The sequence below is a fragment of the Oncorhynchus mykiss genome, chromosome 26 (assembly GCF_057628025.1).
Source record: "Oncorhynchus mykiss isolate SJ-2025 chromosome 26, ASM5762802v1, whole genome shotgun sequence".
In the NCBI taxonomy this organism is placed as follows: Eukaryota; Metazoa; Chordata; class Actinopteri; order Salmoniformes; family Salmonidae; genus Oncorhynchus; species Oncorhynchus mykiss.
In genome coordinates this window covers 11,932,501-11,957,500 of record NC_143047.1, presented here as the reverse complement: position 1 = coordinate 11,957,500, position 25,000 = coordinate 11,932,501, and the positions used below count along the sequence as shown (strand labels likewise).

At 45.4% G+C, this 25,000-nt stretch overlaps 1 protein-coding gene across 6 annotated transcripts in view; it reads right to left on the bottom strand.

Moving 5' to 3' along the window:
* Positions 1 to 25,000, bottom strand: part of LOC110506377 (zinc finger protein 536) — a 203,120-nt gene that overhangs the window by 22,624 nt on the left and 155,496 nt on the right. For 3 of the 6 annotated variants that reach the window (XM_090222132.1, XM_090222130.1, XM_090222129.1), the window contains exon 7: positions 1 to 2,065. This exon is cut by the window's left edge and continues 445 nt beyond it. The exons of the other annotated variants lie outside the window; for them this stretch is intronic. In XM_090222132.1, the coding sequence (XP_090078258.1) occupies positions 1,935 to 2,065 (131 nt within the window). In that variant the 3' untranslated portion in view covers positions 1 to 1,934. The remainder of the gene's footprint in view (positions 2,066 to 25,000) is intronic. 6 annotated transcript variants of the gene reach the window in all.

Below are 25,000 nucleotides of genomic sequence, written 5' to 3'. Positions count from 1 at the left end.
ATGTGGAATTTGATCATTGATCATCACTCTGCTTTAGTAACAAACAGTATGTAAATGATGACCACACAAGTGACTTGCATGCCTTGGGTTGGCACTATGATAGCATTTTGTCAAAGCCATGTACTGTCGTCCTTCAAACTGAAAATGTACTGTATATATTCGCACTGTACATACCGCATTTAGAATTCTCAGGGTTCACAAGAGGACATAGAAACATTTCACAATGTCAAGGGACACACAGATACACACCTTCATTGTAGTTAGTTAGCTAGTTTTGTACTGTATAGATTTGATTTATAATACTATCACAGTGCAAAGAACTTAAAAAAATAAAAAAAAAAAACACAAAAAAAATCCTTCTATGCATAATGTATTATGTATATATGGGCATATGTTTGGAGCACATGAGTAGATTGTCAATCTTTTTCTTTTTGTCGTTAGAACGTAGAAGGCAAAAAGTACAGTACTTGAACAAAAAAAAAAGAAGCTCAACCCTAAGGCCTACCATCTAAAACAACGAGCTTTGTCGATGCAACAACGGATGACTGTATCTAAGACAATATTTGTTTTTCCAGTTTTTTCTTCTTTTTCAAAGTAAATACAACAAACCGTTTCAGTAGTCAGTAACACTTTGCAACATTGATTGGTGGCAGTATCTTACGAACACTTGCAAACACTATAGTCCTTGAAGTCAATAAGAGAGATGAAAAGGGATGGAAAAATACAATCCCGTTTTTCGTGTTTGATAACTTCCCTTCAAGCTCTATGTTTATCTACAGGACAAGGGCGTGTAAACTAGTTATTACTGTCACGTCAACACTTTTTGCTCTTCACAAACAACACTTTCATTTGTTGCTATTTCTCTCTTTTTTTTTTACATGTAGTTCTGAGCATCTACAGGCTCTGTCATATAGAGCGAGAAAAGACATGAGCGGACCGTGCTAGGGCAGAGTCTTCACTTCAGTCCTGTTTCCGTTACGGGGAAGGGGTGGGGTGAGGAATCCTCAGTCCTCTGCCCGTCATCACACTGTACTGTACAATGCGCAGGCTTTCGATTCTCGTTGTCACATCTACTAACATCCCCATCATATCGGAATACTACCGCTCTCTCTTAGTTAGCTAGCACAGGAAAAGATTGTCAGAGTATGTCATACTTCGGGTTTACTTTCTAGTTTTTCCTCTTTTTTTTTCTTCTCCCTGTTAATTGGTTTCTGACACACAGAGCATTGTGCCCTGAAACAGGGTAGAAAACAGCAACTAAAATGTGCGTGGCAATAAGTGTGCTTGGTCTCCATAGATGGTTGGTCTGGTCAAAAGGAGCGAATTAAAGCTACAGCTCCAGCAGGACAAGAGTGGGAATGGTACAGTCCAGGGACAATACCATTACTGTGACCCAGGGGTCATTGAATAGCTGTCTTTGTACTGGGTCTGATAGGAGAGAGAGAGAGAGTCTGTCGTACAGGTGAAGCACAGGGTCAGCACAACAGTTCAGTCGGAATATTATCACATTTTTTTTTTTTTTGTCAACAATGATGGACGCCATCTTGGATCAAGGAATGTGTCATAGTAGGGGCGTGTTAGGTACTGTCATTTAGCAGGTAGTTTCATCAAAAACATCAAATCAAAGGAGAGACATGGAGAAGACAGAAGATGGAGGGAGGAGTCATCCATGAGAGGACAGGAAACAGAATGGTTCAAGTCACTGTCTGTCTGTCACATCCAGCGGCCTCTACAAGTCATTTCAGCAGGTATGTCTCTCAGTCTCCTCTCCATCCTCCCACAGGGCAGAAACACTCCTTCATAGTTCATTTTGAATGACTTCTCTTGTTTGAAGGTAGCATGTTTTAAATAAAGTCTTTGATATAGTGTGTTCCTTCATCATCACCATCATCATCATGTTCCTGCCTTGCTCCAGCCGGGTGCTCGGGCGGGAGTTAGTCTCTGTTAAGAGAGGCTGCGTCGTGCGTCTCAGTGTCAGCTAGGTTAGGCAGCGCGAGGTTAGGGTCGAGGGTCAGCGCGGGGCCCAGGGCTCCATGGCCTTCCTCCTCTCCTACCCACAGATGAACTACAGTTAAGAGAACAAACGCAGATTAACACGACTGCCCCGGCCCCCACCACAGCCACAACACAACCATTCTGACACTAAACATAGCATAGCAGTTATACACACAAAATGGCCGCCTCTTACTGTAACAAACATCAAAAAAGTAGGAGCAAAACAGAAACTGACATTCTGTTCTGGAACCAACAATTAGCATTAGCATTACACATGCACGGCTGACAAACTTCTAACATTGCGATGACTAAATGTCACATTTCTAAACTTAGCTCAAATGTAGGCTAGGCCTCTAACAGGGACTCAGGGGTGAGGTTGTGAGGTGTTTAGCAAAGGTTGCAGACTAAAAATGGTATGAGACACTAGCAGCAAAAGGATTTCCATACTTTTTCCAAGCAAGTTTGTTTGCTAGATAAGTGTGATAACTTGGTGATCATGAACGGAAGTTAAGCAATTAGAATGCAAGTTTGAATCCCGGACGTTTAGAACACTCTTATCTTGAAGTTCTGAAACAATGTGAGCGCTAAATAATACAACCCCTGTTTCCATTCACAGTTTCATTCCCTCGACAACTTTGTGGGAAATTTATTTGTCAATGAAATCTACTGAATGCATTTCCATGTCATGTTCTTTTATAGTGCCGTCACGAAACGGACTAAATGAAATGAAAAGGCGTTTATTTGATTGTGCTGTCACAGCGAAGATATCGAAAATGAAATGAAGAGTCGGTGCAGAGCAACGGAACACTAAAAACGGATAAAACATCCTTTGGTTTTCCCAAAGAACAATATCGCTGACACCTACTCTCTTCTGTATTAAACACACAGTTACACCGTCACCCTCAAATCAAGATGCAGTGTACGTTCGCTTAAAACTCCTATGTCAAACAGTATAGAAAAGGCAGGTGAAGATTCTAAAGATAATTAAAGTAGCTCTCCGGGCTTATCTGGTATTAACGCCGGAAGATGTGGAGATGTGGGTGTGCCGTACAACCAGAACCCTAGTTATTAGCGATCATAATTCACACTTGAAACATCCTGTGCCAGACGCATCAACAAATTAAAACAATCATCGCCGGGAGTTAGCTTTGAAGACATGCTGCACACAACAGCTTTACTCTCTTAAAGAGAGAGCATCACTGCTCTGTCCATCATGTTGCAGCCTCGTCTGCATGGTACTGTATGTGTGATGCAGTCTAAGGAAATGCTGCCAGAGCCAACTTTGACCACTAGATGGCAAACTAAGCCTGCGTATGTCATCTGTGCATTTTACATGGCAATATGACGGAACAGTCTGTTGGTTTATACCATTCTATGTCTACATCTATGCTTCACGCATCAATCTATCATTAGTCAACCATTCAATAAGGAGTCAGACTAAATGTCCCCCCCCCCCCCCCCCCACTAAAGTAAATATGTTGTCGTAGTCCACCTAATAAACAAATAAATGTTTTACTTTGCATAAAAAGTATCTGGTCTCTCAAGGGTGGCTTCTCCTCGTGATTTCCCTTGAAAAAAAAAACTTCCAGTAACGAGTTACAGCTTAAGCCCCATATTTGATTTTCACTGTTCATTAACTAAGCCACCTGGAATGTTATTATTTAAGCACGACATTTCTTCTCCCCAAACAACTGCCATTGCGAGCGGGAGATTTCCAGGCCAACTTTATGGATTCCTCATAACTTCCTCTCAGTTTTAATTTCCCATTCGGGTGCAGAACAGATGCACCTCACCAGCCAACCCAAGGACCTCGTTGACATTCCACTTGTGTGTGTCATCTTAAAAACAACTACTGCTTATCATACCAGGTCAATACTGTTTAAACAAATACTATCTGGTTAATGCTGTAGTCTACAACACTTTATCATTAGAATGTAAGGAATCCTACCATTAGGAAAAGCCTTACATGTATTATGCAAAAAAGAATAATATTGGGATGGGTAAACGCTACAATTTAAACAACCGCATCAGGTCAGCAAGACTCTCTATATCTGCGACAACTGATTCGATCATTATTTGTATGAGAACGTATATATTTTACAATGAATTGTAAAAACGCTCCGTAGTCAATGGGACTTTTGAAAATGTTGAAAGGGTGAGGACGCCATCTACTGGTAAACTGTGAGATAACAGTCAGAATGGCCATTTACTGGAGAAGAGGGCCCTAGAAACCCAGGCATATGGTAAGAGGACACATAGCTCCAGGATCCACCCTGTGTTAATACATGTGTCATGCCAAACAGAATGCATAAATGAATAGGTGGACGGACAAGGACAAGAACAATGGCCTAACACAAGACTGAGAGCATGTGTTGTAAACTGCCTTGGGAAATACTAGTGTTCGAGTGGGGGTCTCTAAGCATAGTCTCTCACCTCACTACATAAGACTAAGCTAATCAGTTACTATGGAAAACAGTATAAATGCTTCTATTTTACATTGTGTTTAGCTCTGTATTTGTTATTTCTATGTAAAGGTTGGAAATGAATATTTGTAATTCTGATGAGGCCAAAACTAAAGCAGGAGAAGTAATTCCCCCCAGATAACCCTAGCCTCCACGTATTGTAGATTGCGTGCTAGTCCTCTAATGATGTGGGTTTGACTGCATGAGACTTGAGTTTAGCTGTAACATAAGTGCCACGGAGGTGACTGACGCCCTATGTACATTTGAGCCTGCTGCAGGCTGGCAAGCAGTCAGTTACATAGAGTACTGCCATTGAAGGTGCCTCTGAGGCCTTTGTTCTCTCCCAGGCATCCGGCGACAGTAGAAAAGTGTTGTTTTTGGCAAAGGTAGGCCTCATTGTACAGCCCAGTATTTATAAATATGTAAATATGAACAGCACACACCACCGCTTGAGCACGAGGAAGTGCACCCAAATCATATTTTTAGAAGGTTTTAATGAATACAGGATGTTTATGAATACCATTTGCTGCGATTCAAAAAGACTAGAGGAATCCACATCCACCCCCGTCCCTTAAAGCACCACTAAAGAAGAAAACAGCACATTTGCGGTGAGAGAGGATTTTGTGTTTATGGCTGTTTCTGCTCAGATCCCCATTAGAAAGCACACTACCGTGTTGAAACAGTGACAAACTCCTACATGTGGTAGTGGCACAATGAATTGGTTCCCAGCTATACTGCATCAAGGAAGAAGATTTGTGTTTCCTTTTTTAGGTAAGACAAAAGTACAAAAGGAGAATCCATATATGCAGGAGGGAAGGGGCCTATTCCGCTCTGTCTGATGTTGTATTTTTTTAAAGAATGGCACTGCACAATGTAGGTATTGTTGTTTTAGATGTTATTTATTTGATTTATTCCTCCTTTACCCGTAGGTATTGTATGAGACATGGGTGTACAGGAAAAAGCTAGGTCTTGGCTGAGAAACAGTGGGCTGGAGTGAGTTCCCTCCCTCTCCCAGTGACTATTTCTGAGAAGAAGATGGTTGGATAGATAATACCTCCGCTGAGCAATTTAAGCCCAAACACTCTGATGCAACAATCTGTCTTCTTTGCCTGATAGCGTTTTTTCCCCCTCTTTTCCAAATTACTTTCTTTCATATCTAATTATATTTGCTAATGATCTTATAAGAGAATAATGGAATGTGCTTGATCTATTACCTTTTTTTTCAATACATAAATACAATACAGAGAAAATGGCTATTCAGACGGAAGAAGTATGCAAGGGTTTTAGTGCTCCTGATGAGGAAAATAACCCTCTGAGCCAGAGCGCTAAATGGAGGGATTTGAACTCACAGATCGCAGAACACCGAGAGCGTTACTCCCAACTCCCGATTCTAACATTCAGTCACATTTTGAGCCTAAGTTGACAAAACAAATGTCACTTCTTTTTTTTTTATGTCATAGTCGTGACTTGAGGGTTGGTTGTGTGACTGGCAAGGCATTAGCAGCCTGTTAGGCCCAACATTAAGGAGGGTTGTTTGAATGTGGCCCCAGAGGGCAGGACCCTCACCCTAACGCGTGTGAGTCTCAAAGCAGGACAAAGTGTTGCATGAGTAGGTTTGCACAATGTGGAGGGCAAACTTGACCGTGTGATCACTGTTTTTTGCCTTTACCCTCCATTTTGTGTGGTAGAGCTACTGCTCAAGGCTCATCCCTCTCCCTCTCCCTCTCTCTCTCTCTCCCTCTCCCTCTCTCTCTCTCTGCATGTCAGTGTGCCTCTCTTTGGGCCCTGCTAATGAATAGCCCTGCACTCCCTTGCCAAGCCCCGGTCCCCTCTTAATCCTCTCGTCCATTCTTCCCTCTGTCTTTTTCCCACAGGCAGCCGGACAGCCATGCCATGACAGACGCACTAAACCCCCCGCATTAATGGAAGGAAATGGCATTCGATCTCTATTTGATCTCCTAATCATTTCTGCTGAAATGATAATGAGCGCCCTTCCAATCCTCCCACAGAGGATAAAATAAATAGAAGAGATCCTCTCTGTACCGAGAAATGACGTCTCAGTCACCCCCATGTATTCACGACCAACAAATAGCTCCCCTTTAAATAAGCAAAATTTCAAATACACACACACACACTGGCGACTGCTGTCTGTGATTCTTTTCAGCTGACATAATCCTGATTGATTCGTTCAGCAGATAAAAACTCCGTCCACTTCTGCCCTTTACCGCGGGAGCATAATACCAGCCTTTATTCGGCAACAATGTAACATAATGGCATTGGAATGTGCAAAAAAAAAAAGAAAAAAAAAATTGCCACGTCTTAAATGCTTGTGGTTTGAGCACAAGTTGTAGTATTATGTAGAAGAGAGGGAAAAAAATAATTAAGCACAGATTACCCAAATGCGCTGGCGCTAACAAGGTCAAACAAAGGCTGTCGATAAAAGTTTTTTGTTGTCTTTGTAGAGGGCACATTCTGGATGGTGGGACGAGCCAGGGATCTTCTGTACTCCACATTTCCCCCCCGTCTCTGTTATAAAAATGAAGCTTTTGTTTGGCAACAGGAAGAGGTGAGGTCATCTGTGCTCATCAGGCCTCATTTGAGTATGAAGCATGCTTTTTATTCTATCAAGCCTGTACGCAGGGAGGGCCTAGCTGTGCTTACATAGACCGCACACACTTCCTTCCTTCACTTACACATGGATTACAGGCCAGGAATGTTACCATTACCGTTGTCAGTGACTTTCAATGGACAAGTATGTCTGTGACAAGCTACTGTACAGTACACGACTTCGGGGCTGTAAAAAAAGAAAGATGACATCAAAACACCTGTCAAAATTAAGGTTTCAATTCCGCAACACACACACACACACAGACATGAACGCGCACACACTCCCTCGAATACTGACACACAGGGACAGTTTCAGTTTTCGAGTCGTAGTGGCTTAAACAACATAAAGATATTCAGAGGCCCTCTCGCAGGCATGTCTTGTATTAATTGTCTGTGCTAATCTCACAGCTCTGGGCTCCCTCGAGTGTGTGGTATTATTCGCACTAGCATCGCGCCACTGCCATATCTGGTTACTAATTTTGTGTGGCGTTGCGCTGCGGTGGGAATGGAGAAGAACGCTGAAGCGACTCAGTCAGCCTGGGACGAGGTCCCCTCTGAGTGACGAGAATGACACTCACTGTCTGTCACTTCAGAGAAACGGGGGGGGGGGTAGCGAAAGACAGTGAGAGAGAGAGCGAGAGAGAGAAAGGGAGCGAGAGAGAGAGAGAGAGAGAGAGAGAAAGAGATGAGGACAGAGAGAGAGAGAGAGAGAGAGAGATGAGGACAGAGAGAACGAGAGAGAGATGAGAAGAGAGAGAGAGAGAGAGAGAGAGACAGAGTGGGCCTTTAATCCTCCACAGTGGGCCTGTCACCACGCACCTCCTCACAGGTTCCCTACTCCACTAGTACAGACAGAGAGCACAGCCATCACAGGTTCCCTACTCCACTAGTACAGACAGAGAGCAGAGCCATCACAGGTTCCCTACTCCACTAGTACAGACAGAGAGCACAGCCATCACAGGTTCCCTACTCCACTAGTACAGACAGAGAGCACAGCCATCACAGGTTCCCTACTCCACTAGTACAGACAGAGAGCACAGCCATCACAGGTTCCCTACTCCACTAGTACAGACAGAGAGCACAGCCATCACAGGTTCCCTACTCCACTAGTACAGACAGAGAGCACAGCCATCACAGGTTCCCTACTCCACTAGTACAGACAGAGAGCACAGCCATCACAGGTTCCCTACTCCACTAGTACAGACAGAGAGCACAGCCATCACAGGTTCCATACTCCACTAGTACAGACAGAGAGCACAGCTATCACAGGTTCCCTACTCCACTAGTACAGACAGAGAGCACAGCCATCACAGGTTCCATACTCCACTAGTACAGACAGAGAGCACAGCCATCACAGGTTCCCTACTCTACTAGTACAGACAGAGAGCACAGCCATCACAGGTTCCCTACTCTACTAGTACAGACAGAGGGCACAGCCATCACAGGTTCCCTACTCCACTAGTACGGGCACAGCCATCACAGGTTCCCTACTCCACTAGTACAGACAGAGAGCACAGCCATCACAGGTTCCATACTCCGCTAGTACAGACAGAGAGCACAGCCATCACAGGTTCCCTACTCCACTAGTACAGACAGAGAGCACAGACATCACAGGTTCCCTACTCCACTAGTACGGGCACAGCCATCACAGGTTCCCTACTCCACTAGTACAGACAGAGGGCACAGCCATCACAGGTTCTCTACTCCACTAGTACAGACAGAGAGCACAGACATCACAGGTTCCCTACTCCACTAGTACAGACAGAGGGCACAGCCATCACAGGTTCCCTACTCCACTAGTACAGACAGAGAGCACAGCCATCACAGGTTCCCTACTCCACTAGTACAGACAGAGAGCACAGCCATCACAGGTTCCCTACTCCACTAGTACAGACAGAGAGCACAGCCATCACAGGTTCCCTACTCCACTAGTACAGACAGAGGGCACAGCCATCACAGGTTCCCTACTCCACTAGTACAGACAGAGAGCACAGCCATCACAGGTTCCCTACTCCGCTAGTACAGACAGAGAGCACAGCCATCACAGGTTCCCTACTCCACTAGTACAGACAGAGAGCACAGCCATCACAGGTTCCCTACTCCACTAGTACAGACAGAGAGCACAGCCATCACAGGTTCCCTACTCCACTAGTACAGACAGAGGGCACAGACATCACAGGTTCCCTACTCCACTAGTACAGACAGAGAGCACAGCCATCACAGGTTCCCTACTCCACTAGTACAGACAGAGAGCACAGCCATCACAGGTTCCCTACTCTACTAGTACATACAGAGGGCACAGACATCACAGGTTCCCTACTCCACTAGTACAGACAGAGAGCACAGCCATCACAGGTTCCCTACTCCACTAGTACAGACAGAGAGCACAGACATCACAGGTTCCCTACTCTACTAGTACAGACAGAGGGCACAGCCATCACAGATTCCCTACTCCACTAGTACAGACAGAGAGCACAGCCATCACAGGTTCCCTACTCCACTAGTACAGACAGAGAGCACAGCCATCACAGGTTCCCTACTCCACTAGTACAGACAGAGAGCACAGCCATCACAGGTTCCCTACTCCACTAGTACAGACAGAGAGCACAGCCATCACAGGTTCCCTACTCTACTAGTACATACAGAGGGCACAGCCGTCACAGGTTCCCTACTCCACTAGTACAGACAGAGGGCACAGCCATCACAGGTTCCCTACTCCACTAGTACAGACAGAGGGCACAGCCATCACAGGTTCCATACTCCGCTAGTACAGACAGAGAGCAGAGCCATCACAGGTTCCCTACTCCACTAGTACAGACAGAGAGCACAGCCATCACAGGTTCCCTACTCCACTAGTACAGACAGAGGGCACAGCCATCACAGGTTCCCTACTCCACTAGTACAGACAGAGGGCACAGCCATCACAGGTTCCTGTCTGCCGCTGAAACCCGGCGCTTCCCAGGGCAGGAATCACACAGCAATATAAGATGGGTTCCTAATGGATCAGGGACAGGAGTTTAAAATAAGAAAAGAAGGCAAGAGAGAGCTGGAGACCTGGGACGTGCTCAGTGATAAGGATTCAGACGAGCAGGGAGATGCAGACAGGGAACACTTCACTTTCTCTGTGTTCATCGTAAACCTTGGATACACTCGTGATTGTTAAAGTACCAACAGCATTAGTGTGTCGAAACAATGATCCAGAAATACGTGTTTTCAGACAAGCTCTACAGTGAATAATCGTAGTAAGGACAAAGAGAGTTTATGGGCAAGATCAAACAGTAGGGTGACACCAGAAATGTCTCTGAATGCTACAGTGCGTTTGCACTATTACTCTCTCTGTAGATCTTTCCGGATGAATATCCCTCTCCTATCCTCCTCCTCCTTTTCCCTCCCACATCGCCACAGTGTGCTGCAATGGAAAATCACAAGCACCTGGCTTTTTTTTTAAATATGATTTTGCAGACTTCCTCTGGTCTCTGATGATTCAACAGTTCCCGGTATAACATCTGCTACTTACTCTTACTGGGTCTCAATTAAGACAGCGCTATTCATGAATCAACTTTTATTTCTGTTTCTGTTTTTCACATATGTGCCCGAGGAAGAAGAGCCAAAAGGGCCAACTCCACGCTCAAAGAAGATGTTTAGAGTCAGAGGTCAAAAAAGTGAGTAATAGACTTAGAGAAGCTCTGGCAGTAAGGGGACACGTATTGGAGGGAATAAGAACAACAGCTTTAAACCTACAAAAGCTGGGCTGTGAATTAGCATCCGCCTTTAAGAAGGGACCAAAGAGAAGTGGTGATATGATTATGTAAATGAAAACAGGATTTCCTGCTTGCTGGATGCATTTCTGACCCATTCTCGTTGCAAATCCTCCATTTAAGAATAATTCCCGAGGGAACCCCTCCGTTGCTTAACGGGATAATTATGATATACGAAACCTTCCAGGACCACCCCCCCCCGCCCCCCATTTCTCCGGCTCAGTCTTTCTCTCCCTCCCTCTCTTACCCTGCAATGGTCAGCCAGCACTTCCGAGAGGCTCACTGTTTCAGCTCCAGTAACAGAGACAGTGAAAAAAACAGAAGCTCTTCTTCTGCAACTACGTTTCGTATACACAGGTTGTTAGTTCTACAGCTTCTTTAAATGGGGGGGGGGGGGGATCACTGTTTTTACCTTACGCAAGACCAACTACAGATTATTATTGCTATGGTGAAGTCCAATTCAATTTCAGGAGAATTATAGTCTAATACCCCTAAAGGCTAACCTGGGAGCCTAGTGGTTAGAGCGCTGGGTCAGTAACCGAAAGGTTGCTGGATCGAATCCCCGAGCTGACAAGGTAAAAATCTAGCGTTCTGCCCCTGAACAAGGCAACCCACTTTTCCCCCGGTCGCTGAAGACGTGGATGTCGATTAAGGCAGCCCCATGCACCTCTCTGATTCAGAGGGGTTGGGTTAAATGCGGAAGATGCATTCAGTTGTACAAATGGCTAGGTATCCCCCTTTCCCTATACATCTACATTGGGCATTGAGTTTCACACCATCTGAAGCTATTCACTAGTAGACTGTTTGGTCTTACTTCCTGTGTCTGCATGGCGAAACCTTAGCCTCTGCTAAAGTACAGTATCTCCAACCCCAGGCCTTAAGCAGTGACACCCTGCTGCTCTTCATGATTAGACCAGCTCCTCCCACTAGGATGCTTCCTACGACCCCGCTCAGTCAGACTGTAACATGGGACCTCAGTGTGGGAGAACGGAGGTGGAATTGTATCACATATTTACTGAGCTCTCAAAGTGCGTGTGTAGCAGAGCGTTGTGGAGGCTGTGTGAAAGGCAGCCTCTTCAAGGTGGATGAAGTCCTCGGCCAGCGGTGGATGAACGCCCCTGTCTAGCCTTGAGCACTCAGTGAGAATGGAGGGCTTAAGGCAACCGTGACCAGAGGCTATCAGCCCTGGCCACATCTCAACCCAGTCCCCTTGTGATCTGACACAGCCCTTACAACATCACACACACACAGAATCCCTTCAAAAACGATGCGGGAAAAGGGCAAAGAGAAATCACTCCGGTACAAACATGTCATATTCAGATCTACAGTTTAATTGCAGGCTAGGCCGTTGTTTAGTTTTTTATTTACTTTAAAGACGTTGTTAGAGAGCAAGATGTCAAACTATTTAGTGCTGGTGTAAGCACTTACGGCAAGTCTTTTTCCCCCCCCCACTTGACGCGGCCGTAAACAGTCGAGAAAGATCAAAACTGTTCATCTGAGACCAAGACTCCGTTTTGAGATGACAGATATGGCAAAAGTTTTCCGTGAGGTTCTGTGCGAAGAGGGAAACAGATTCGGAGAGCGAAGGCAAATCAAAGAGAGATTTTGGCGTGTAAAGATGGGATCACTGAGGAACGTTGCACAAGGGGACGCGTCCTGTTAAAGTTCTCTCCTTTTTTTCAGAGGAGGTTGTGGGGGGGGGGGGGGGGGGGGTAATAGGCTCTGTAGTGAAATTCCCCCCCTACGTAAACTCACAATGGCAAAAAAAAAAAAAAATGTATCTTTCGCTCTGGAGCGATAATGTGTAATATCAATTATTTATCTCCAAACACTGTTTATGAATCTGGGGTAGCAGTTCTAATAAGCAGAAGGCAGAACATCAAATTTCACAACACGGACGAGGCGCTTTTCAAAATCATTACTTTGTGTGCTCTTCTAATTGAGCCCTCATAAATTACCAAGTAGGTAAAGCCCTGGTGATGATTGTTCCTGCTCTTGGCTAGTACCGTGCCCTTGGAGGGACGAGACAAGGTAGTGACACCCTCAAGAGGAACACTTGCTCTGGGCATGACGCTCTGTCTGGTGTGGACAGTGTCTTACGGTACAGGTAGACAACATGACTGAGATAAGGATGAGAAAGGACCCACTGGGCGCAGACTTCAGTTCAACGTCTATTCCACGTCGGGTCAACGTAATTTCATCGAAATGACTCGGACTCAACGTTGATTCAACCATATACGACAGCTCAACAAAAAAAAAATGTGTTCCTTAGTTTCTAAGGTGAACATTTCATTACTTTAAAATATGATCAACATTACCAGTAGTTGACTCATTTCCAGGATGGTAATGCAGAAACAAGTCTAAAGGTAATACAGAAACCATTCTATTTTGATCACTCACTCCTCTCATTGTTTTGACAGCAAAATCCATAACATTCCTTTTTGTTCCTTAGCCTTCTCTTTCTTTCCCAAGGCTGAGAAACATCAGACATGAGAACCATTTACCCGTTTCTAATATAAAACCCGGGAAATGTACCTGGGATTATAAGTCATTGACAAATAACCTTGCTGAGAGATGCAAACTAGATTTTGTTCAAAGCACTCCGACAGCCTCAACAGAGATTAGTTCAGGTCTTATCAGTTCAGTGATGTCACGGGGGAAATGTGTTTAAAGTCACATTGATTTATTGATAGATTCCCCAATAAGAAGACGTCTCTCGACTTAGCGGCGAGTCTGTGTGTGCGCACGCCTGCGTGTGTGTTGTGTGTTTCTACACCTCAAATAAATGAAACAAACTGCTAAGAACTGAGAACAGAGAAGACATCTTTTTTTTTTTGAACAAATTAAGAGCAGAAGTTACACTTAGAGACTGCCGTTTGATGGCTGAGACAACCACTTTTCCTTTGTCGTTTTCTCTCTCTCTCTCTCGCCGTTTACCACATGCTGGTTATCCTGCTGAAAACAGTGATTGTACAGCGCTGAGACACACAGGAGAGCTGACGAGGTTGTATAATAAGGCTCCTTTGTTCCCCTCGGGGAAAGAGCACTGCATTCATTTTACACTATTACCTTCTTAAGAGTAATTATGAGCCTCTGGTGCAGGGGGCTGTGGGAAACAGTGGGCTGTACAGGCCAGCCTATGAGTGGCCTGAAGTGGATGGGACAGGAACCCTCAAGATGTCACTCCACACAACTGTCAGAGCGGAGGACGTTAAAACCCCCCTCCCCTTACTCTCTTGATCACAAGCCCTCTCTCCCTGATTTCTCTGCCTTTCCGCTCTCTCTATGGTTCTCCCTCTGTCTGTATCTCTCTCTTTTTCTCTCTCTCTCTCTCTTAATCTCATGCTGCTTCCTTTTAACTCACGAGGTCAAACGGAACCCCTAGGCAGTTCTCCCGGAATTCTGAGCCTGGTGAAGTCCTGCGGAGCACCTTCTGGAACTATGGGAGTGACCGCCAGAAACACACTTTTGAACTAACCCTACCAGCTGAACCGTACCAGCAAAAAACCTGATCATATCCATCCATAATGAATGTACCAAATATGTTGAGATCAAGGTCCAGTATAGGCATTTTAAGTGCTGTATTCAAGCAACTATGCTCCGATACTTCTTTCATACTAACGTGGTGCCCTCGGATGACGGTAAGGCACCTCGATGGATGCCGTTCACCCCCTTCTCGCTTCTCTCCAGGCGTGGGAGGATGACGGCACAATGATCCCTTGTCCAAATGAAAGGCTTTGTGTATTCATCCATAACTGCCCACCATGCAAAGATAACCAGCCACACTCAGGATCAATATAGAACAGCCAGCATAAAAACAATACTGCAACAGAAGATTGAGAATGTGTCTCTTCTCCTTTCTTTGTGGACAAAGGAGATAAAGAGAGGAGGGGGTGACTGTTCGACTGACGGGAATCGGGACCCGTAGAGAGATCAGTGAATCCATGGAGTAACTCTAAGTTTAGGTTATTCCCCCCCCCAACCCCCCCCAGTATCACATCATGTTCTCTTATCTGTTTTGCAGGACATGCTTTTATATCAACGTATGAAACTGAGCAGGCGGACTGTCTGGTTAGACTGTGGGTTATCGCAGAGAGACAGGAGTGAACTTTGGGTGGTCGGGTGGACGCCGTTAACCAGTGGCGAGAGAAACATGGCTCTGTGGCAGTGAGCAAACACAGCCTCTCTAGCTCAAAGCGTGCCAGTCAAACACAGGATCAAACAGTCCAGCTTTTGGGTGTAACGATATCGATAGAATGTCAAGCACACAACAGGGTCTGGAAAGGGGCGGGGGGGGGTGGGGGGGGGGCTAGGGCGGTGTGTGTATAGTCAAAAAGACATACAAACACAAACACACACACAAACATCCTTGCCTGTCAATCATCATAATACAATATGGCTCCAATCTATCATAACATAAAAGCGGTAGAGAACAATGGGCCAAGAGAGCGCTTAGATGAGGCAACAAGCAGACGTTTAAACTGAGTTTGATCGAAATAAAAACACATTTAAAAATCTTATTAAAGACATGTAGATTTTTTTAGTGATTTCTCTTAATGGGATTTCAACAGGACATATAAATCAGCAACCGACAGCTTCCTCATGTACTTCCACATCTAATTTCTCTTAATGGACACTGGTAGAACTCACTGCTGGAACACCACAACAGTCTATCAACTGAGGTGCATCCTGTACGTGTTAAAGAACTCAAAACTTCTCTGAGGATTTAATCAAATCCAGAGTTGAATTAAATAATGATTTGGATGGAAAGAACTGATCGTGTGGTAACCTTCACCACATGCCCAATACAAATAGTGCAGAAACCCAAAACGTGGTTAGACTGTGTTCTGGACGGAGCCTGCTTCTTGTCTGTAGACAAGACGTGTCAAAGACTCCTGCTGACAGGTGCCAGAGCCCTCAGCACTGTCGCTCACAGACTCAGAGTTTGATCTCCCACGCTGGTGGACACATCCTACATCCTCCATCACATGCTTCTGATTTAGAGTTTGGATCTAAGAATGGACTGACTGACTGTCATCTAAACATGACACCCACCTAACCTAACCACTCTGCTGGGTTGGAGTTCCCTCTCTGACCTCTAGGTGGCGCTGATCTTTTAGATGTGGCGAGCCTGGGTGCATCTGGGTGTATTTTCACAAAGACAATAAAAGCATTAATTTGCCCTGAAATGATTCCTGACGTAAATGTAAAATGGTGCCCATTGGAAGCCAGTAATGAAGCATGCGGCATCTCTGCAGCTCCTAATTTGACTAGTTAAATGACTCCATTACGTGTCTAACAGACAGAGGCAAATCATTTCTGGTCAGTTGAGGCTCAGTTACCCGAATCGTTGTGCTGGGGAAATGTGAAGATCTGTGTCTACTCTACCATCTTGTCTTTTGCCTTTTTAGTCATCTGATTACAGTAACCCCCCCCCCCCCTCCAAAAAAAAGAAACTGATAGAAAAACACTTGGGAATGTGGTGGCACGGGCCTGAAAATCCATTGGTATATATAAGTGGTATGGTACAGTATCTCTGTGTGTTTGTGTGTAAGTAGATCACCGTGTTAATTACTCAACCCAGATACAGGATCAACATATAGACACGCATACTAAAGAAATTAACAGACAAACAAAAGCCACAATCTATGTCAGTATTTTCCCTCCCAAAGATGGCATATTTAATGCAGACTTTTGTAATCATAACCTTGACGCGGAATTGGATTTTGCCGTCAGTGTAAAAACAGACAGAGAGAGAGAGAGGAAAATATTAAAATATAGTGAATTATTAAATAGACTGCCTGCTGTCCGTCACTGTCACTTAACACGTGTTGATGGTGAAGTGCTGTCCTACCAGCCACTGCGTGGACATCTGTTACTAAAACGAGCCCCCCCCCCCCCCGACTCCCCTCGCCCGCCCCCTCACCAAATCTGTGTGCTATTGAAACGTATTCATTTGATTATCTGTTCACGTTGAACGCTACTACAATGACCCCACACACGTGAACATCTATCCACACATACACACCGAATACACCTTCCTTTTCAATAATAACAATCCCTGGAGACAGTTCCTAAGGGGCTGGCTTGCCGGAGCACGTCAGGAAATCAGATTCAGTATATTCTTCACTTTCATGGGGCGCAGCAGCAGATGCAGAGCAATTTTCAACCGCATCCGCGCGCCCCTACAACCTCCCACCCTTAAACAGCAACATCCCCAAATCCACTCCTTCTTGTCTCCGTAATTGACGAGTTGCAGAGTGGAGAAAGAAAAGAGAAACTGTAGGGGCTAAAGATGTCTATATTTTGAGATTCCCTTCCCTTGTGCACGTGAATAACTGGTCCTGTTAGAGAACACTGTGGTCCAGCTGATGCTACGCGTGTCTGGATTATATGTGAGTGTACGTGTGTATATGTCTTCCCCTATCCTATCCAAGGCTGTGGACATATATATCACATTATTTCAGGCCTCCTCTGAAACAACTGCATTGACTTTACAGTCCTTTTACGGGGCTTGTCATGAGAACCGCTGAAAGACCACAGCGACTGGACCTGTAGTAACACAGCGACAGTGTGCTGCTGACACCGGTACACGGTGGCCTGCGTGGGTGAAGGGTGACGGTGTGCTGCTGACACCGGTACACGGTGGCCTGCGCGGGTGAAGGGTGACGGTGTGCTGCTGACACCGGTACACGGTGGCCTGCGCGGGTGAAGGGCGACAGTGTGCTGCTGACACCGGTACACGGTGGCCTGCGCGGGTGAAGGGTGACGGTGTGCTGCTGACACCGGTACACGGTGGCCTGCGCGGGTGAAGGGTGACGGTGTGCTGCTGACACCGGTACACGGTGGCCTGCGCGGGTGAAGGGTGACGGTGTGCTGCTGACACCGGTACACGGTGGCCTGCGCGGGTGAAGGGTGACGGTGTGCTGCTGACACCGGTACACGGTGGCCTGCGCCGGTGAAGGGCGACGGTGTGCTGCTGACACCGGTACACGGTGGCCTGCGCGGGTGAAGGGTGACGGTGTGCTGCTGACACCGGTACATGGTGGCCTGCGCCGGTGAAGGGTGACGGTGTGCTGCTGACACCGGTACACGGTGGCCTGCGCCGGTGAAGGGTGATGGTGTGCTGCTGACACCGGTACATGGTGGCCTGCGCGGGTGAAGGGTGACGGTGTGCTGCTGACACCGGTACACGGTGGCCTGCGCCGGTGAAGGGTGACGGTGTGCTGCTGACACCGGTACACGGTGGCCTGCGCGGGTGAAGGGTGACGGTGTGCTCATAAGCAGCTCTGTGAGTTGCCATGCCTCCGATTACCATATAAATCAGTTGCTCTAATTACGTCATATCATTAGGGATGAGGAGAGAGGGACTTACAGTATATATAGTGTGGCGTGATGAGCATTGACCACCGTCAGACCACTGCGTGTGCATGTAATCTGGCTCTTCCTGGAACACGTGGAAAGTCCAGCAGACCCGGACGCCACCGATTAGATAGCTGCTGGATACACTAACGCCGCGTTCACCAGGGCTTAATGTATAATCGACTGACTAGTCATAGGAAAGATATAAGCCCCTTGCGTCTCTTCTTGCAGCATGACACGTGCCCACAAGAGGATTTGAGGGGTGTATCCGCGACAGCCGCGAGGGCCGGGGATAGGGTTATGAGGAGACGGATGTGGCCTGGTTGTGCTTCGTCTTGGAAGGACGATGCCGACTGATTGACCGGTGGTGAGGGCACATCATGAAGACAGGAGTCCGTCTCAATGGATCGACACGGTCGAACCCAACCAAACCAGATGTCCCCCCCCCCAAAAAAAAAAGGCCCCAGGGGGGCACCACTGTCCGTTAGTCCCCGTCAAGCCATGCCGCCCCTGGGCCTACTCTGTACCACTAATGCCACCAGCTGCTACAGCGCTGCCCTATGTGAGGAAGAGCGAGGCCTAAGTCTCCTGGATATAAAAAGGCTTAATGCGATAGGTAATTATGTAGTCTGATCTCACAGACAGGGGATTTAAGAGCTAACTATACCGCCCTCCTGGAAACACATATCAATGTCTATAAATAACTGGATGATAGATAGACTGAAAGAAAGATAGGTACGGCAGATAGATAAGAGATAGGGATATTGAGATCCAGATAGAGATGCAGATGAAGATAGAGAAAGAGAGCAGGAGGGGGAGAGGTAGAGAAAGAGAGAGAGATATGGATTTGGCTTTGCGTTTAATGAGAAAAAGCATGACACTTAGAGCGAGGACCTTTCTCAACAGGCTCTGACTAGATGCTAAAAAGAAAAGGTTTTGCTGGGCCTCGTATCCTACAAGCTACATGTGTCAGACCTTTAAATATATATCTCCGGTATTGAGGAGAACATGTCTGACTTTTATGTCCACAGACTGGCCTTTCTGAAGTCAAGTGGGGTGTTTTCATGGCTGCCCTCCCCACACCCCCAGCGCCCGCATCCTCCCCCCTCTTAAACTCTCACTGGCATTTCTGACTGTTGATCCTCCTGAAGAGGACAGATCAAATATTCCACTCGAGTCGGAGTCTTCCGTTTCGGGCGCAGATATGATTGGGGTTGACGGACGGGCCTGGTTTGAAGTCTTAACAGACAGCTCTACTTTGATATCCTCGCTCCCAGTGTATCACCAAAGACACAAGGAAGAGAGGAGGGGGGAGAAGAGAACGAGAGAAATGAACAAAAGCATCTGTGGAGTGGTCAGGGCCAGCGGCAGCTTGAGTCAGAGGCTTTTTGAAGTTTACCCCCCCCACCCCCACCCCCACCCCTCCTCTCCCCCAAAGCCCCTACTGCCTCCCATCTACACTCTCTCTCTCTCTCTTTCTCTCTCTCTCTCTCACACTCTCACTCGCTCTTCCCTCTTGGTCTCTGGTAGCACCTGTTGTTGACACACTAGATGGTGCTACTCCAAGACACCTCTGCTCAACCCTGTAGAGCCGTACCCTATCTTTCAAACGTATTTAAATCACAATAAACCCATAATCATAACTGTGTTGATTATAATCATGTAATGATTCTACATCAAGCCTATACCGACTGCAATTACTTTTTCTAAGAGGTACATTATTCGAATCAAACGTAGAATAGTGTACAGTGATGTACACCAAATCATAGAACACAGACATGACCATGAGGAAATGCTCACCTAAATATGAAATATACGGCACAACTGTGAGACAAAACAGATGTCCTTTGTCACGGCAGGAATGAAATAGTTAACAGCTTCCCCCCCCCCCCCCCTATTGTAAATGTCTCCCTTAGAAACAAGGTTGTGTTGCTGCTTAAAGTGGGCTCAAAATTAAAGCATATCATTTTACACACATATTGCATGCATATTACGGAGCCTCAGCTGCCCGAGCCCTGCTCTTAAGAGCCAGATGATTAAGTTAGGGAGGGTGTATCAGATAAGATTTAAGCATCCCCTCCTCATGCGTTCCCCTCACATTTTACAGGGGAACTTATTAAATGGAGGGAAATGACATTATTTTTCTGAGTGTATGTGTAATTATTGCCACACACCTGTGACTCCCGTCATCTTCGACAGGACGAGAGGAGGAAAGAGGGAGGGAGAGACACGGAGAAGGGGAGAGAGAAATGTCGTTTGGAGCAACGGGGGTTCTCAATTTAAAAATAAATAAAGAGAGAGAGAGAGAGAGAGAGAGAGAGAGAGAGAGAGAGAGAGAGAGAGAGAGAGAGAGAGAGAGAAAAACAGAGAGCTTGTTAATCAGAGTCTTTCTGTCACTCGCAGTACACTGATATCCTAATGAATCACACACTGTCAATGACATCACAACCCCCTGATGGAAGGAACATCTTTCAGCAGATCCAACCAACACCGTCATTTGGAAAACAGGGACTAAAACAATGTGCCGAAGTGGACAACAGCTTCGCTGAGAAGACTGACCTGGAGAGGAAGAGAAAAGTGCAAGGAAGTCTTCAAAATCCAATCCGTACATCATTTTATTTGAGCAAAATGTCTCTGCCCTCGTTTTAAAAGGACCACCCTGATTAAGGCAACATGTGAAATAGCACTCAGAAGACAAACGGAAATGACCTATTAAGATGGAGAAATGATCTCCCTTTTGCGCTTACTCGAAAAAGTGACTCACCACGTTGTAATTGTTTACCTTTGACACCGACCATAATTCTCCCCCACTCGACTGTAACGGAATAGTTCAGCAGCCCTTTCAGAAGCCACGCACTCTGTGTTCTCTCCGTCCTTACAGGGCACCACGGCCTCAAATGTCACCGCATCACTTCAGAGTCCTCTGTGACTCCACACCCCCGTGTGACCACATCAGAAAACGATGGGAAAGAAGGAAATCAAATCCAATCTGAATGTCGGGAACAAAAGTCACTAAAGAGACTCTAGTCTTGTTGAGATCCATCAGCATACCGTCTGGGCCACTTAACATGACCTTCTTTTAGCTAGCTGATTTTTATAAAAAATGTTGGTTTCGTTTTTTTTTACATCTTGAAGCGGGTGTGAGTAAAAACAAATCCTGTCAAGGTTTTACTGTCAGTTCTGCCTTCCTGTGTGTATCTAAAAGCAGGGAAATAGCAGAGTTTCTGGTGTAATGTTTTAATAGAACGCAGATGGTTGCAGATGTAGGACCTTGCCGTGGCGGTGACATGCCTTTAATATTTTAGAGTGGTCTTGCTGTAAATGTTGAAGCAGCTGCTTCCTCCCGTTGTAAAAATTGGGAGTTTTAATTCATGATTGACAGCTATTGGATTTACTGTAAATTCCAGAAATGAATATGGACGTGAGGAAAAGAGAGAGGGGTGGGGGGATGGGGAGAGGGGAGAGGGTTTGGCTCTGTTTGGCACTGAATGAATTCATCCCAGTCCAAAACCCGAGTTATTTTCTACTTTTTCTTTTTCAAACCACCGAGCCACAGTCTGTTTAAACACACGGCTGTGTGTCCTGCTCTACATGCACTATTCAAATGTACAGGAATATTAAAATAAGAGCGAGCGAGGAGAGGGTGGAGAGAGAGCGAGAAAGAGAGAGAGAGAGAGAGAGAGAGAGAGAGAGAGAGAGAGAGAGAGAGAATGAGGTAGGGTGGAGGCTGGAGTTATTTTTGTATGTGTTTATTTAGCTGCTGTTCGTTTAGTTTTAATGTCAGCCCGCAAGAAGAGTTCCCCTGATGTTCATGGTTGATTGTCATCAATTCGCTTCTTGGCATTTAAACCACCTGCTTCCAATACAGGTATTTGAAATGCAAATATATTGCATATGCCCAGACAAATTAAAAAACATGGGGAGTAAACAGTTTTGAAGTCAGAACTTTTTCACAATTTTTTCATCAGGGAGTTGCACTGTCAAATGTTATTTTCCTCGAGAAGGAAGGCCATGCCAGATAATGCTTTACTTCTAACTGATTATATATTTATTCAAAGTTTTGTTCACAAGGCATACAAATAGGTCCTGTTTTATCTTACCCTGAGCTCGATTGTGGTGCCTCTCCGAGTGTATTCGATGGAGTGTTTTTTTTACAGACACAAAGTGAGAAAATATATATGTTTTTTTTTCATGACTCTACTGTTATTTACACATCAATAGCCATACATCTTCTTAAACATTGACTCACTCTCATATGGATATTTGTATATGATCATTACTTTTGCCCCTCGTATACTTTGTCTTCCTGAGTCAGCTCCTTGGTGTAATATCCAATACTGCTACCTCTGCATTCAGCCAAAGCCAATGGCCCTTGTTCAATTCATTTAATTGTAACATTGAATCCAACTCTGCCCAGTACGGAAGTGACGACATTAATGACGACATATTTTAATGAATCCAGAGCATGATTTAGACACAATTGTGTAGCGCTAACCACATTATAGCAGTTCCCCCACATTGTTTGGAGTCTATATTTTGGAAAATCTCTCTCGACTTCAGTTAAAAGTGAATCCTATGATAAGGATGAGCTTTTTAATCAGGCAGATGGGCAGCCCGAAAACACTGGGTCTGCACTGTCTCATCGTCATCATGATCATTACCATCATCATCATCATCATCATCATCATCACGCGCATTTCCATCAAACCGTCTGATGAGACAGTGATGATGGTATCGAGCTAACAGTCTGGAACATAGAATCCATGTCTAAAACCTCAGGTATGCTGCGCCGCACTTTCAACAACAACAAAAAGAGAGCGAGAGAGAGAGAGAGAGAGAGAGAGAGAGAGAGAGAGAGAGAGAAAGAGAGATGTGAAAAGAAGAGAAAGACAAAACAAAACTCGTGCCTGCTGCCCAACAGCTCCGTGTTCCTCTACTTTTGATAAAGTTGCTGAATGTTGTTTTTCAAATTAACGAGCAGGCTTTTCATTTTGTCAGATGAAGAGGAGGAAGAGGAGGGGGGGGGGGGGACGGTGTTGATCATGAAACAGATTCATTAGCGCTAGTGAAATCCACTACTCCTCGTCTGCCTACGTCCTGCACGCCACACCTTGCAGCTTATTGATTTGCTTAAATTACTGGCTGACGAGCTTGGGACATGGCAGGGATCGGCAGGGTTCTCTCCATGAAACGGCTGTCACTCTTGTTGACGAGCACGATGCCAGGAGAAGCCAGGCGATGTCGCCACGATTGTTCACGGGCCTGTCAACAACGCCAGACAGAAGCCCTGACGAGGTGTTACCTAATTGTGTTTTAAAAAGCGATGACACTTCGTCTAGTTCTCTCAATACGTCTCTTAATGCAATTAAACATCCTAAAAAACAAGGTATGGGGGTGTGGGGAGGGACGGGAGGTAGTGTACAGTGGGAGGATGTGACGGGGAGGAGAGGGGGGGATGCAGTATGCATGGACTGCCTGCAGAGTGTAGCCATCCAAATGAGAACATAATAAAGACATCAGAGAAAAGGGCTATTGTCTCGGAGATGACAACAACATTAGAAAGTCAGGTAATTAAAAAATGAACTGAGTGTTTTGTCAAAGTGGCCGTCACTGTAGAAGTTTAGCAGCATTTTTTTCTCACTTATTTTTCATCCATATTGCAAATAATGAGGCAGACAAGGCAAAAAAGAAAACAATAACAGCGTAGAGGAAGACAACAAAAAAAAATCGATCAAATGATTACAATGAAAAGTTGTCCTGTCCTCAAGGACACAGAGTTCTTGGGCATTCTGTTGTAGCTGTCCAGTAGGAAAAATGAGACACATCTTGGACGGGAAGCAAATGAGAGGAGGGAGAGGGAAAAGACAGAGACATCAAAACCCAACTCCCATCTGATGACCAGCTTGTCTATAATACTGAATCCCTGCCTCTTGCCAAGTCCTCGTGATACAGAAATATGAGAAGTGCAGATTTTGAAAGATTCCGTCCGTTTTTCTCCCAGGCCTTGGAGGAGAGATGACAACACGCATGCCATGAAAAATCAGGTGCCTATTTTAGTCTCTCCCCTCATTTTACATGACGAGAGAAATACTTTTAAAAAAGAGAAGGGAAAAAAAAAGATGTGGCGTATTCTTTCTTTAAAAAAAACAAAAACAATAACAGGACAGATGATGCGGCCATCTTGAGATCGTTTGTCATCTGTCAGCCTTCGTTGACCTTGCAACAAACAGAGAGGTGCTGATACCATCTTTACCGAAAAGGAGCGCTGTTGTTTTCTGGTAATAAAGACACATTTTGCCTTCCATTTGCACAGCCAGTTAAAACCGCACAAACATGGAAATCCATTATGGAACGCTACTTATAAGTGTGACCAATCCTTGTTCAGTCAATTAGAGGCTGAAGTCGGAATATGATGTTTGTCTGTTAGCGTCGGAGGCATACAGATCAGCCTGGATTTGACGATGGAGAGGGAGATTTGGTTGGCTTTTTTTTTTTTTTTTTTTTAGAGGGGAAGAGAGATGGAGGGATGAGGAAGGGAGGGCAGTGCAGACAAGCTCCGCTTATCTCTTTTCTTCTTCCCTTTCTTTTTTTTCCATTTACAAAAAGCATTAACGTGCACAGCTTTGCGCTTTTGCCATTGTTCTGTGTTTAAAAGCTTAAAGAAAGTGGGTGTATAACTGGCAAAACTAGTGACGAGGGAGCTCGTCAAAAGCGCGTCCTTAAAGTTGGTAGGAAAATAGGACACAAAGGGTGATATATAAAGTGGTTAATAAGGGATGAGTTTTCGCATTCACAAACGATGTATCTTAAAGCATG